At 47.2% G+C, this 15,704-nt stretch overlaps 1 protein-coding gene across 1 annotated transcript; it reads left to right on the plus strand.

Annotated features, from left to right (window-relative positions):
- The first annotated feature begins 11,316 nt into the window (after positions 1 to 11,316).
- Positions 11,317 to 15,453, plus strand: LOC123171164 (uncharacterized). Its single transcript, XM_044588786.1, has 4 exons — positions 11,317 to 11,476; positions 11,594 to 11,619; positions 11,850 to 12,455; positions 14,778 to 15,453. Exons 1-4 carry the CDS (start codon positions 11,317 to 11,319, stop codon positions 15,240 to 15,242), a joined length of 1,257 nt encoding a protein of 418 aa, XP_044444721.1. The 3' UTR covers positions 15,243 to 15,453.
- The last annotated feature ends 251 nt before the right edge of the window (positions 15,454 to 15,704 follow it).

Raw genomic sequence — 15,704 nt, forward strand, 5'->3', positions numbered from 1 at the left:
GGAGAAGAATTAGCAGATTCACGTTCAATGCACTTCAAACATGGAGGAACAAATTCTTCCTGAGCAACGCTGATTTGTTCAGCAAGTAATGAATCGCGCTCCTTCTGAAGATCTTCATAACTCACTCTTAGCTTCTCAAGATCTTGCTTTCTTTGAAGAAATTCATAAGAAAGCTTCTCATGATCAGATAAGAGAGTGTTATGATGACCTTGAAGGTTGTCAAACCTAGACTGAAGTCTCTGAAGACTCTTAGCCAAAGCTTTCGACTGATCCATTTCTTCACCCAACATATCATCGCTCTTATTTAGCATGTATTGAACTTTTTCCAAAGCTCTTTGTTGTTTAGTGGCAAGGGAAGCAAGTTTGACATAACTAGGTCCAAATTCATCACCAGATTCATCATCACTAGACTCGGATAGGTAGCATTCAGTTACCTCAGCACTTTTTGCCATAAGGCATGATGAAGAGGATGATGATTCTGGTTCAAATGTCATCGCTTTGAGAGATTCCTTGAAATCCTCAAACCAAGGATCATGACGAGTTCGATGACCTTCATAGACCTCAGAGAGACGGTCCTAGATAAGCTTCGCATGATCGAGATGCATGATGTTCCTGAACTGATTTTGAGACAGACAGGAGCAGATGACGTCCTTCGCCGTGAGATTGAGCATAGTGTACTTGCGAATGTCATCAGCTTCCGCCATCTTGCACAGATCGGTCAGACCAATCTCAGTGACGGTCCACAGCTCGCTGTTCATCACCATGAGGCGCTTCTTCATCATGGCCTTCCACTTGGGATACTCGTGACCGTCAAAGATGGGACATGACATAGTCTTCATTCCTGTGGTCGACATAACTAAAACTCCAGGGGGTTAAACCAAAATCACATAGAACAAGGGAGTACCTTGCTCTAATACCAATTGAAAGTGCGTTATATCGACTAGAGGGGGGGTGAATAGGCGATTTTTATGAATTCTTCACTGAGGAATTTGCGGGTGAGGAAATTCCTTAGCGAAGAACTACTAGCAGCGGAATAGGTACTCAAAAGTAAACATAACAGAACACAAGCATGGTCATCATGATGAAATGAAGACAAGCACAGAGTACAGAAAGTGTAATCACAGGATAACACATGATGAAGACAAACAGACTGAAGAAATTGAACTGAGGAAATTGAGAAAGTCTTCAGTCAAGGTCTTCAAACACAGATATGAGAAAGTGTACAACACAGTAATGAGGAAATGAAAGATTTGAGGAAATAGAACCAGTAAGGTTGGTGAAGATAATGATTTGGTAGACCAGTTCCAACTATTGTCTCAGTTGTACATCTGGTTGGAGCGGCTAGGTATTTAAACCTGAGGACACACAGTCCCGGACACACAGTCCTCACCGTATTATTCTCCTTGAGCTAAGGTCACACAGACCTCGCCCAATCACTCGTGAGAAGTCTTTAGGTGACTTCCGAACCTTCACAAACTCGGTCACTCGGCGATCCACAATTCCTCTTGCATGCTCTAGACCATGACGCCTAACCGTCTGGAAGAAGCACAGTCTTCAAAGGTAACAAGCATCGGATCCACGCAGGATCAATCTCTTCAGTGATGCTCAATCACTTTGGGTTTGTAGGTGTTTGGGTTTGGGTTTTTCCTCACTCGATGATTTTCGCTCAAAGTCCTCGGAGGATGGGATGCTCTCAAATGACAAGTGTCAGTTTCTCTCGGAGCGGCCAACCAGCTAGTGGTTGTAGGGGCCCGCTATTTATAGCCTAGGGAGCAGCCCGACATGATAAGACATAAATGCCCTTCAATGATATGACCGTTAGGTGGATAAGATATTTTGGGATAGCTGGCGCGTAGCACAGCAACGATCGGAAATTTGAGGCTCAAATTTCTCAGGGCTATCATGTTCCTCATTGTGTAGGAAATCCGCATTGGCGAATTCCTAACTCCTTAGTCAGAACAAATTCCTCATAGACCAGAAGAACTTCGTCTCTGTCACTGAAGAATATGACTGAACTGTATGAGATTTCCAATGGCTTCACTCGAAGGGATTGATAGGTGTAGGATTTTGAGTTGAGCATCACATGGAATTTTTTCCTTAGTATTTCCTCGACCCCCTTTAACAGTACGGTGTTTCCTATGACTCAAGAAAGAGAAAATGAAACTACAAAAACAAAAGTCTTCACGCTCCATGTTCCTCGAATGAATACCAAGTCTTCAAGGTCACACCAATTTCTTCACTTTCAAAGTCTTCAGAAAGTCTTCAGAAAGCCAAAGTCTTTAGTCGAAGAACTTCATTTTTAGGGGTCAACTTTCTCTATAAATATCAAACTCCTCATAGACTTATAGACCTGTGTACACTCATGAACACATTAGTCCCTTAACCTATAAGTCTTCAATACACCAAAATCACTAAGGGGCACTAGATGCACTTACAATCTCCCCCTTTTTGGTGACTGATGACAATATAGGTTAAGTTTTCAACGGGGATAAACATATGAAGTGTAAATACTGATATTGAGGAATTTGATTGCAAGATATAGAAGAACTCCCCCTGAAGATGTGCATAGTGAGGAGTTTGCTTTTGAAGTAACGCACACTTGAAGAGTAGAATCATGGAGATCTCCCCCTATATCTTGTAATTCATACACGCATTTGATATGTAATATGAAGAATTTGAAATGCATGATGAAATATGGTGACTAATGTAATTCAGCATGCATGCATTAACATTAGTAAGGAATAAGCATGCAGAAAATCATAGCAAAAAGTATCAGGCCACCATAGAGTTTAAGTTTACAACTCGGTCCAGCAGAGTCATAAGAAGAACAAGAGTTGTAACTTAGCAAAAAAACGCCCATATAGATAGACCCGCTTGAAGACTAACTCAAATTTCTCCCCCTTTGTCATCGAATGACCAAAAGGATCGAAAATGAGGACAAACGCCCCTGAAGAATATCAAGTTGAAGAAGGAGCGCCAGCGTTGTTGGGGTCGATTGTCGTAGTAGGGCGTGCCGCAATGTCGTCCAAGTCTTCATGCTCGTCGGTGTCGCGCGATGAAGAATAGGAGCTGGCCACCAAGGAAGGAACCTTGACCTTCTTGTATTTCTTCGGTGGAGGAGCAGACCAGTCAAAATCTTCCTTGAGACCCATTTTCTTCAGATCTTCTTCGCTGTAAACATGAGACAAAACAACCCAGGTACGGTTGAAGGTTTCATGGAGGTAGTAGTGGTTTTTCTTCACTACATTGTGGGTAGCAGTCATGTTGTGAAGAACTGAACCAAATTGACGCTTGACCCATTTGTGATTGCGATCAACCTTCTGGTGAAGATAGAGGAGTAGATCACGATCAGTCATCACCCTGGGAGCTGTGCCTTGAGGATTTTGCTTGGTTGTGTTGGCGGCAGAGTCATGAGTGGCAGAGTCATCATTGGTGGAGTAAGATGCAGCCTTGCAAAATTGACCATCCAAAGGACGAATGCCTTCATCTATAACAGCAGCGGCCTTGCCCTTGTCATCAGTTGAGGGAAATGTTCGTTTGAGGACTTCAATCGGGGGCAAGTAGCTACAATGGTTTAGTGTATCAGCTTTGTAGTTGAGTGAAGACCTTGTTCTGATGAATCTCATAATCCAAGGTGCATAAGGCTTCAGCTCAAACGGTGACATAGCGACATTGGCTAGAGTCCTCATGAAGAAATCATGGAAGTTGACGGGAACGCCATGAATGATATTGAAAAGCAGATTCTTCATTATGCCAACGACTTCTTCTTCATTCGAGTCGTGGACCTTGATAGGACTCAATGTCTTCGTTAGAATGTGGTAGACAGTCCGAGGCACATATAGCAATTCCTTCACAAGGAATTTTGTTCTTGGGGCCTGACCTGGCTTCAATGGCTTCATCAGCACTTGCATATAGTGGTATGTAAGCTCAGGCTCACTGTAGACGCAACGAGCTGCTTCAAGGGGAGGACTGAGAGGCAAAGCACGAAGCAATTCAGTAGCAGGTGCCTTGTAGTGAGTATTTTCAGACATCCAGTCCAGCACCCATGAATTCACATCTTCAAAGTCTCCGGTGATGTGCAGCATTGCATAAAATTGAAGAATGAGTTCTTCATTCCAATCACATATATCAGTGCAGAAATTTAGCAGTCCAACGTCGTGAAGAACACTAAGGACTGGCACGAAGCACAGCAGAGATTCCATGTCCACGTGAGGAATGTGCTCATGATCGAAGACTTTGCCTTTGTTGAACAGCACTGAGGAATAAAAATTTGCCTGGCTGGCAGTCCAGAAATGCCTCTTCCTAATGCGAGCAGAGTCATAGGGGTTGTAATCCGTGAAGAATACGTGCTCGCCGAAGAAATCATCAGCCTTGAATTTTTGCTTCCATGAGAATGGATCCTTTGGCTTGGGCAGAGGAGTGTCAGTCAGTTGCATCACAACCTCAGGAATCACAATCTCAGGTTCTTCAGGCTAAGGAATTTCTGGTTCCTCTTTAGTGGCAGTCTGTGTCTTCAATTCTTCATTCACAATTTCTTCAGCACTAGTGGCTGGAATTTCTTCATGTACAGACGGAGTGGGGTGAGTTTCTTCAGAGCCTAATGGAACAGTATGTGCTGGGGACTGAGGGATTTGCTACAATGGCGTGAACAGAGGAGAGTTGGGATGCTGACTTTCCCAAAAGTCATCATTCATCAATGGACTAGTACTCCCAATGTCCACGTCAGAATTTTGATCATCCAATTCCTCAACGCCGTCCTCTTCAGCAGTAAACTGAGGCATGGGCGAGGAGACAATTGGAGTTGAAGGGATTGCGTCCGCTTCAATTTCTTCATCCATCTGCTCTGAAGAAGCAGCAGAGGGAATGTCTTCATCAGATCCACTTGGGATCACATAATCTTCATCAAAAGGTACAAGTTCCTTTGATGGCATGCTGGAAACAGGAACAACATCAATAGGATTTGCGAATGAGCTTGACAATTTCTTCATCTTCTTCGGAGCTGAAGAATCTGATGAAGCTGATGCTTTCCTTTTCTTCACAGTTGCACGCTCTGCAGCCTTGGTCTTCTTCACATCTGATGCAGATGGAAGGATTGGAGTTGGGGTAGGCGCAGGAGGAGCAGAGGAATTTGGTGGAATTTCTTCAGGCACAACTGATGCAGTTGGCCTAACTTCTTCATTTTCTTTAGGCGCACCACTAGTGGATGCCCTGGCAATTTCTTCAGCGGCTGGAATTCAGTCATCAGCCCTGGAACTCACATTTTCTTCAGCAGCCTGATTTTCATCAACGGTGCTGGCGTTTTCTTCAGTAGGCTGAGCAGATGCTCCGGCTTGAGAAATATCTGGTTGCGATGGAGCTGCAACATTGGAGGTGAACTTTTCAGACAATTTCACAAACCTGACTTTGCCTCCAAGCCAATCAGCACGGTACGCGTCAAAGTCATCACTGAGTTTCTTGATCTCAGATTGAATAGTGACAAGTTCTTTAGTTGTCATAGAGACAACGTTTTTCTTCAGGAAACGCTCCTTCCTGTATTGTGCTTTCTTGAGCTGCCTTGCCTTCTCATATTTCCATTTTTCTTCTTGGATGAAGGCAGTCAGCATATGACATTGGCCAGGAGTCAGTTTGAAATCAGGCATAGGAGTGTTGGGGTCCTTGTGCCAGAGATCAATGTAGTCGAGGATCAACTTTGGATCCAAAAGCAGAGGGACATTTGTGCATTTGGCTCTAGCGGCCTTGACCTGCCTATCTCTGATGATTTCTGCAAGTTCATCATCATCAGCTTCGTCTTCATCAGACGACACTTGGAAGGCGACCTGCTTCTTGTGAGGACTTGGGCGAGAACCTCGTCCAGCAGTGGCCTTTGTCTTCAGCAGAGAGGGTTCCGTTGAAGAATATGGTGCAGCTGAGGAACTAGCAGAAGCTCCTGAGGCAATAGAGATGCTTGTTGTCCTTTGGCACGTGGCAAGATGCACAGGTGCAGAGGATTTGGTCGGAGCAGCCGAAGACTTTGGCGGAGGAGCTGAGAACTTTGGAGGAGCAGGAGCAGTTTGAGGATTTGGCCGTGAGGGCTTTGAGGAATCTGGTCGTGAGGGCATTGCTGAGGAACTTGGCCTTGAGGGCATTGAAGATGAAGCACTTGGCTTATGCGCAGGCTTCTTTGCCATGGCCTTCTTAGGCTTGACAGCAGAGGCCTCAGCAGAGGCAGCAGCAGCAGCAGAGTCCTTGTTGAATTTCCTCACTGCTTCTCTGGCTTGTCTAGCCAGCTTGGCCTGGCGATTGGCCCATTCATCAGGATAATCCTCACCGCGCTTGAGGCTAGTGGGATATGCTTCTTGGCCAGGTGCCAATGGAGGTCTTGGGCATGGAGGATTGAGTGCGAATATCTTCATATATTTGGGAGTAACATACCTGTACTCCCTCCATGCATGTAATATATAGTTTACTTTATTGGTGTGTGGAAATGTCATGTGTGTAGTAGCCACCTATGTAATTATGCATGTAATAGTTTACTTTGGTGTGTGCAAATGCCATGGTTGTAGTAGCCACCTATGTAAGTGGATGTTTAATTTGGTTATGCAACCATGTCCTGATAAGTGTGTATATAATGTTGTTGTTATGTATGCTGAAAGTGCGTTATATCGACTAGAGGGGGGGTGAATAGGCGATGATTTTTATGAATTCTTCACCGAGGAATTTGCGGGTGAGGAAATTCCTTAGCGAAGAACTACTAGCAGCGGAATAAGGGCTCAAAAATAAACATAACAGAACACAAGCATGGTCATCATGATGAAATGAAGACAAGCACAGAGTACAGAAAGCGTAATCACAGGATAACACAGGATGAAGACAAACAGACTGAAGAAATTGAACTGAGGAAATTGACAAAGTCTTCAGTCAAGGTCTTCAAGCACAGATATGAGCAAGTGTACAACACAGTAATGAGGAAATGAAAGAGTTGAGGAAATTGAACCAGTAAGCTTGGTGAAGACAATGATTTGGTAGACCAGTTCCAACTGCTGTCTCAGTTGTACATCTGGTTGGAGCGGCTAGGTATTTAAACCTGAGGACACACAGTCCCGGACACACAGTCATCACCGTATTCTCCTTGAGCTAAGGTCACATAGACCTCGCCCAATCACTCGTGGTAAGTCTTCAGGTGACTTCCGAACCTTCACAAACTCGGTCACTCGGCGATCCACAATTCCTCTTGGATGCTCTAGACCATGACGCCTAACCATCTGGAAGAAGCACAGTCTTCAAAGGTAACAAGCGTCGGATCCACGCAGGATCAATCTCTTCAGTGATGCTTAATCACTTTGGGTTTGTAGGTGTTTGGGTTTGGGTTTTTCCTCACTCGATGATTTTCGCTCAAAGTCCTCGGAGGATGGGATGCTCTCAAATGACAAGTGTCAGTTTCTCTCGGAGCAGCCAACCAGCTAGTGGTTGTAGGGGGCGGCTATTTATAGCCTAGGGAGCAACCCGACATGATAAGACATAAATGCCCTTCAATGATATGACCGTTAGGTGGATAAGATATTTTGGGACAGCTGGCGCGTAGCACAGCAACGATCGGAAATTTGAGGCTCAAATTCCTCAGGGCTATCATGTTCCTCATTGTGTAGGCAATCCGCATTGGCGAATTCCTAACTCCTCAGTCAGAACAAATTCCTCAGAGACCAAAAGAACTTCGTCTCTGTCACTGAAGAATATGACTGAACTGTATGAGATTTCCAATGGCTTCACTCGAAGGGATTGGTAGGTGTAGGATTTTGAGTTGAGCATCACATGGAATTTTTTCCTTAGTATTTCCTCGACCCCCTTTAACAGTACGGTGTTTCCTATGACTCAAGAAAGAGAAAATGAAACTACAAAAACAAAAGTCTTCACGCTCCATGTTCCTCGAATGAATACCAAGTCTTCAAGATCACACCAATTTCTTCACTTTCAAAGTCTTCAGAAAGTCTTCAGAAAGCCAAAGTCTTCAGTCGAAGAACTTCATTTTTAGGGGTCAACTTTCTCTGTAAATATCAAACTCCTCATAGACTTATAGACCTGTGTACACTCATAAACACATTAGTCCCTTAACCTATAAGTCTTCAATACACCAAAATCACTAAGGGGCACTAGATGCACTTACATATGCAATCCCATCGCACAACACACACGTCTTATTAGCAGCAATCGTATGTGTTATTATCGGTCTTTGCACACATTTCTCATTATAGACCTGTTTGCCGCGTATCACACACATCTTGATATATTGAACCGTTTCTGTTCTCTTGTCTCAATGCAAACAGTTCATCCAAGTGAACCGCATGCCGTATATCGCACACACCTTGATTTGGCTAACCGTTTCTTTTGTGTTGCCTAATCACAAACAGTTCATCCGAGTGAACCGTAAGCCGTATATTGCACAATCCTTCATCTGGCTGCCCGTTTCTTTTGTTCCTCCTCATCGCAAACAGTTAATTGAACTGAACCGTATGCCCAGCATCGCACACGCAACTATAATCTGAACCATGTTTGATGCATCCTCCATCGCAAATGTTTTGCACCTTTTTGACGGTTTTTTACACCACCGTTTGCGATTATTGCATCGCACATAGTTTCGTCGAAAGGTCTCTGATCGTAGTGTCGCGTTAGCAGCATCCTGCAGTAGTGTGTATTTGTCATGAAGAAAGCAATAGCGATAAAACAGAACGATCATAATGCTAAGCTAACGGATGGGTCTTGTCCATCACATCATTCTTCTAATGATGTGATCGTGTTATCAAATGACAACTCATGTCCATGGTTAGGAAACCTTAACCATCTTTGATCAACGAGCTAGTCAAGTAGAGGATCTTTAGGAACACGACGTTTGTTTATTATTCACACATGTATTTAGGTTTTCCAATCAATATAATTATAGCATGAATAATAAACTTTTATCATGAATAAGGAAGTATAAAATAACAACTTTATTATTTCCTCTAGGGCATATTTCCTTCAAAAACATCGGCAGTCACCGACGAGCACTGCATAGCATCGCCGGAAGCACCGGTGAGCGCTGCATCGCTGCCCCGACTCGGCGAGCTTGGCGATAGCACGACGATCACGTCCACGGCCATGGCGGGAGGTGCGTCTCTATAGCGGCGTGTGTACTGCATTGCAGGGTCAGTAGCACTGACGAGTGCCAACAACCATGGACGGGGTGCTGCGTCAGGTGCACGCGGTTGTCGAAGTTGTGATGCATCATCACAGGAGTTGTTGCCCCCTCCCCCATTCGACTGCCCGTCGCAGTCGTCGTTGCATCTCCGATGATACTTCTACACAACATCGATGGTCCTACCATGGGGGGCTCCATCATAGCAGTTGCAATGCTACGAACCGGTGACGCCCACCCTCGCAACTGGCCCCATGTTGAAGTGCAGCCCATACCCCTTGCCGCAGCATGCTTCTCCCCCGATGTTGCAACGACATGTCATCCCCAATCGCCACTTGTAGTAGCGATGCAACGACAAAAATTGCTTGTAGTAGCGGGTGGTGATGTGTTGGATTGGAGTGTTAGCTTTGGACGGCGGGGTTTGCAGCATCTCTTAAACGTGACTGTGGGAATGGGGAGCAAGCCTCCGGCAACGGCGATGGTCGGCTTTGCTTCGTGCCAGTCTAGGTCAAAGGAGAGACGAGAGGGGGAAATATTAGACGTAGACGAGAGAGAGAGAGAGAGAGAGAGAGAGAGAGAGAGAGAGGGAGGGAACGACCCGCGTCTGGATGAGAATAAGGTTGGGGATGCGATGGCATGACCCACAGGGAGCACGTGTCAAACGGAGGGGCCAGTTTACGGGTGAGAGAGATCATCCAGTTGATTAAAAGAGTTTCCCCGAATCAAACCCATTTTGAATAGGCCACTAATCTGCGCCGGCGCGCCGGCCCAACCGTTCGGCCGGTCGCGTCGGAGCCATTGGATTTGAGTCGGGTGGGCCGTTGGATCTGGAGGAAAAAAAACGGTTGGCTCGCTGCTTCTTCTTCCGCTCGCTGAATCGCATCTCCCGCTCGGTGCGCACCTCCTCTCCCCTCCGGTAGCCATCCTCGTCGCCGCCCTCCTCCCCGGTCGCCGGTCACCGTCCCTCGCCGCTGGACGTTGCACCTCGCCGGCGTCGTCTTCTGCGTTTCTCGCTGGCTACGCGCGTGCGCTCGTGGTTGTAGCTCCCCATGGTGACAGTCGCAGCTCCGGTGTGAGGCCTCGGCTCCGGTGGTGTTGTCGCCGGTCGCGGCACCCTGCCGACGAGCTCGCCGTGAAGGGTCGCAACAAATTGAGTCGCTGGTTGTAGCAAATGACGCCGCTGGTTCCAGCAAAAATGACATCGTCGCAGGTTCCAGCATTTTGGTTGAAGCTTTCTCGGTCTCTGGTAGAAGCTTTTTCATCTGCGGGATGAAGCTTTTTTTTAAACGGTTGCAACTTTTCATGTGTACCTAAAAGGCGATTGAAACTTTTGTAGTGGCTGGCTAAAGATTTTCAATCTCTAGTTGAAGCTTTTTCATCTGCGGGATGAAGCTTTTGTTAAAACGGTTGCAGCTCTTCATGTGTTCCGAGTCTGGTTTGAAGCTTTTTGATCTACTAGATGTAGCTTTTTGCATTCATGGTTGTAGCACAAGCATTGCCGTTTACAACTGCAGTACCAGTACGCCCGCGTGGCCGCCGTTACTGGTTCCAGCAAAGTTTGCTGGTTGCAGCAAACTCTGCGTCGCAGTTCGCCGCCGTGGCAATGCCTTGTGCCGGTTGTAGCAAAACGGTTGGCCCGTTCCAGCATCTGCTGGTGTCGTTTGTAGCAAACGAAATTGCCAATTGTAGCTCCTCTTGCTGCAGGTTCCAGCACCGACGGCAGCAGCTTGTATCACCCGCGGGGGCTGGTTGCAGCATTTGTGACAGCAGGTTGTAGCAGCCGTAGTGGGCGGTTCCAGCACCGATGTTCGCCGATTCCAACACAGGCAGGGACAGATGGTAGCACCAAGTGGTGGGCGTTCCAGCACCTGCGGTGGCCATTTCTAGCAAACCGCAAGGCTGGTTCCAGCACCTCCATGGCCGGATGTAGCTTCTGCAGGCGGTGTCCCCAGCAAACCTCCCCGTTGATGCCGCTCGCAGCCCGTCCATGCCGTAAAAAATCCCCTTACTCGCATTCATGGCTTCAACGCCCCTGGACAGCTCGAATCCGGCCATGGCCTCCGCCCTGCAGATGAATCCGGCCACGAAGATTGCAGCAGCAAGGCATCCCGCGCGGTGATCTATTTGGGGCGCTCCTCGCCGTGGTTTGCTGCGGAGAGGAAAAACACATGGCGGAGGCGAAGAAAAGGAAGAGAGTAGCGAGGACAGAGATGCGAGGCGGGCGGTGGAGAAAGAAGATAAGAAAGGGAAAGCTGTTTCTGTACGCGTGGGGCCGTGACGCGAGGTGCGAGTGCGTGCGAGACCGGCCGAGGGTTCGGCCGGTCGACCGTATGTAAACATTTCCCTTTTGAATATCTTTCTCTCCCTCCAGACACAAGTCCGTGATTTTCACCAAATCTCAGCGAGACGCTGTGGACCTTGTATTGGATTTGTGAGCAATTCCAGAGTGCGTGCTGAAAATAAGTTACACTGTAATTATCTGATGAAGGTCCCAAGATTCACTTTTTTACACATAAAACCAGATTATTTTCCAGACAAACGTCTCCCATGAAAGCCTTTGCTGGGTATATATAAGATCGAGCCCCTCCAGCCCCTCATCTTCTCCGAAATACACGATTCGGTCCTTTGCACTTCGTTTCCACGTGCTTGCCAGGATGGAATTCCACCGTCCAAGTCAGGTCCCACCCGAAGCTGACCGTAGCGACGCACTCGGCTGCGTCTCTCTGCCGCCGCGGCAGCCCTCACCGCCTCGTCGACCCGGCGCTCTCCGCCGCCGCTGCCCGACTCAGGGCGACAGCTCGCGGAGGCCACCTCCGCGGCAGCCCTCACCGCCTCGTCGACCCGGCGCTCTCCGCCGCCGCTGCCCGACTCAGGGCGACAGCTCGCGGAGGCCACCTCCGCGCCAGGCCTCACTGCCTCGCGGCCCCTCCCCGACTCAAGGCGACAGCTCGCGCAGGCTACCTCTGCGCCAGCCCTCACCACCTCGCCCACCGGGGTATCTCCGCCGCCGAGACCCCTCGCCGACTCAAGCCGACGGCTCGCGCAGGACACCTCCTCTCGGGCGCCAGCCCTCGTCATTCAGTCTCGGGGGCACGCCTCCCCCTCCTCCCCATGGCCGCTGCTGAGGGGCTCTCGTTTGGTTCGCTCCGCGGCGGAGCCGCCCGCCCTGGACGAGGCCGTCGATGAGCCGCCGCAGGCGCAGCGGCGGCGGTCGTTCAAGAACACTGATGAGCCACCGCAGAAGCAGCAGCGCACACCGCAGAAGGGCGTTGAACCAGAGCAATGCAGGATTGAAGACCGCCCAAAGGTATATTGTGAATCTTGCTATCTTTCCTGTGAGAAATTATCTTCCTTGATTTCTTGTTTTGACGTCCTTCCTGCAATTTTGGGATTAAAAACTAATTTGCTTGGATTTTTCTGATGCTTGCTCTAGATTAGCATGATACAGAGTCAACATCTGTCTTTCTGCGTCAGTTGCAAAAATAAAATAAAATCAGATGCGAACCTCATTAGAATGAATTCTTAGTGCATTTGAACTATGAATTCTGAACCAAAAAAGATGTACCTGGATGGATGAACTATGTATTTCGCAGTTATCCATGCTTATCCATTTCGCAGGACCTGAATAAATTAAGATACGATGTTCTTTGTAAAGTTTAGCACATGCTAATGCTCATGCAAGTGTAGGTGATGCGTTTAGAATGCATGTCTCAAATATGTAGCTTGGTGTGTTATACAAAGTTTAGTCAATCTGACCAATTCATGATGCAACGGAAATTGATCTGGATAATTACTGAGATTTCGTGTGAAAAACAGATAACCCCTCCTGCCCTCCGGTCGAATCCAGCCACTCTCCTTTTTTGGTCGGTCTGAACGAACTGCTTATTCACATGTTTGTGTATAGCTTTATTTGTTTGTTTGCCCCTTTCCTGCTGATTGATGTTTGTGCACAAATAGGTCATCGAAGTATTCAACTTATAGGCTGTCTTACAAGATATGAAAGCATTGTCCATCTGATGAGGATTAGTCTAGCCTTTGTATGAATGAATCGGCCTACCCCAACTTGTTTGGGACTAAAGGCTTTGTTGTTGTTGTTGTTGTTTTTGTTGTTGGAATGAATTGATCTCAGTACACCTTTGGGTGGGATATTTGCTCTTGTCAGCATGAGGGGGGTGCATTGTTTTCAAGGTGTCGCTTAGGCGTTAGGGCGCCCTGCAAGCTCAAGGCGTCCAGCTTGCCTTAGGTACCTGCGTAAGGTGTGCTCCTTAAGCTTTAAGGTGTCTGAAGCATCTGCTTAGGCATCCAGGTTGGCGCCCTAGTCCATATTGGACGCCTTGAGCTTGCCAGGCAGGCAGGGGAGCAGTTTCAGGCAGGAAACAGAGATGCTGTTGCCTGTTGGTGCCACCAGGTAAGGGGGGAGCCCCCGATCCACACACCTCCTCCTCTCCAGTGGCTCTTCCAGCAGATCTGCTCCCTCCACTGCAGCAGATCTTCTCCCGCAACTCTCCTCTCCAGCAGCTCCTCCTCCTACTCTCCAGCAGCTCCTCATTCTCCTCCGCTCCAGCAGCTCCTCCTCCTCTTCTCCAGTACAGCAGCAACCAGCAACTGGCAACAGCAAGGAGCCAACTCTGCCTACCAAATTCTACTATATTCTGCTGCTTAGAACTCTGTAAGGCGTCCCCCTTGCCTTATGCCTTAGCACTTAGGCGGCAATGTGCAGTACGAAGCGACTGGAGGAAGTGGCGAAAGCCGAAAGCTACAACAAACTACCGGTTGAGACGATTAAGAAGGCGGCGACGACCAGAGAAGAAGGAAGCAACATCAAAGTGCAACGAAGAAGAATGTACCACTGCAAGCCGTGGAGGCAGCCGAAGGAGGCAGAAAAACGCCACTTCCAGCCGACGAACGCCAGCTGCCAAGCACCCTCAGAGGACATCCCCCAAGCCGTCTAGCTCCCAACCGATGACCGCCCCTGACGCCGCCTCTCTACACAGCCTCCATGGAAATCGCAGCACCGTGCAGAAAGGAAAAAACAGCAGCGACCCCAATTTCCTCCCTACCCACACAACCTTTTTACTAAACCTGGGCATTTTCCGGGCCGGGCTGGGTTTCAGTCTGGGTTTGAAATAGCAAATATGGAGCCCGAGGCTGGCCCCAAGCCCAAACTATACCTCAAATTCAAGGTCGAGCCCTGCCTGACAGTAAAGCGCATAGCCTGAGGCCCGGCCCGAAAGCGCGGCGATAATCAGATGTATATCTAATTTTGTCTTCAGATTTTCCTTGTCTTACATATACACATCCATGATACATCTGTTCTGCATGAAAAAAATCCACATTGGCAGTTCTTATTTTACCTGAAGCACACATCAACATCTGCAATCCGCTGTACTCCTACAAGATTTATAAATCTACTGGTGTAAAAACTTAATGTTAATTCTGAAAGCTAGATAATTTTAATCCTTACTGTTAATATTGTTTTAAACCAATACTCTTGCTTTGGTTTGTTCAAATTCTTTAAGATTTAGCTATTGTTCTGTCATAGATTAGTTTTGCTGGTCAAAACCTAATGTTGTTACATTTTATTTTCCAATCTTCATTATTCTGAAATTGTTTATCTTATGCCATTCAGGAGACCAAAGTGAACGTGCACCGGGGGGCTCCTTTTCCTAGATGCCAGATCTGTGGTAGGAGAGTCCTCACTTACTACTACAAGTGTTGTGGCCAGGCCACCTGCAAGGACTGCCAGCGTGCATGCAATTGCAGATTCAAGACAAGGCTAGATGTACCTAGAGTAAAGACCGGCGGGGGTGACCTTAGCATGCAAGGCACCTTCTACCTCCCCTGCTACCCCTGGGTGCTGATTGAGGCCACCCGTCAGGAGGACGTGGTGAGGTATACCTACGCTCCAATTGCCCAAGCAGTTGACACGAATTACCTCTTCCTGAATGCGGTAACTTTCTCCTTCGATGATGGGTCTTGCGCCAATCCAAAGCACAGATGCATGGTCAAGCAAGTGATCGACCGTCAGAACTTCTACCTGCCTGCAGATAAGTCCAGCACCCTTGGCGAGGGTACAGAGGACTTGGACTGGTAGTCCTAGTCTAGCGAGGGTACAGAGGGCTTGAACTTGTCCTAGTCTAGCGAGGCTAATGTCTCACTGATAGAAAACATTTGAAGGATTGGGATCATTATAAATGACATTTTTTCAGGAACAATTTGTCTTGTAATTTGTATAAAAATGTCAATCCTTAGATATAGGAGGTCGTTCAGTTTTTGCATAAACCACGCTTTTGTACATATATCAAACCAAGGCTGTTATTTCTTTTTTCTTGTTTGGCATCTGCACGATGCGTCTCACTTTTTTGTTGATGTAAAAAAGTAATATTTTATTTTTAACCCTTCTTCGGTGGAGGGTGTCTCCATTAAAATACAAGGATTTAACCGAAAAATTGCACATGAAAAAGAAGTGTTACCACATAACAGAACACAATTTAGAAGACGAAATAATATAGTTTATGAAAAAATGATCCTTAAGGCGCACAGTTCATTCAAAAGA

Source organism: Triticum aestivum, chromosome 7D, assembly GCF_018294505.1.
Source record: "Triticum aestivum cultivar Chinese Spring chromosome 7D, IWGSC CS RefSeq v2.1, whole genome shotgun sequence".
Taxonomy (NCBI): Eukaryota; Viridiplantae; Streptophyta; class Magnoliopsida; order Poales; family Poaceae; genus Triticum; species Triticum aestivum.

What these genes read in the sequence shown, in the direction of transcription:
- LOC123171164 (XM_044588786.1), top strand. Translation starts at nt 11,317, where the DNA reads ATGGCGGAGGCGAAGAAAAGGAAGAGAGTAGCGAGGACAGAGATGCGA. An exon ending in TGCTGAAAATAAGTTACACT is followed by an intron (nt 11,620 to 11,849) that starts GTAATTATCTGA and finishes AGCTGACCGTAG; the next exon opens with CGACGCACTCGGCTGCGTCT. An exon ending in GGATTGAAGACCGCCCAAAG is followed by an intron (nt 12,456 to 14,777) that starts GTATATTGTGAA and finishes TATGCCATTCAG; the next exon opens with GAGACCAAAGTGAACGTGCA.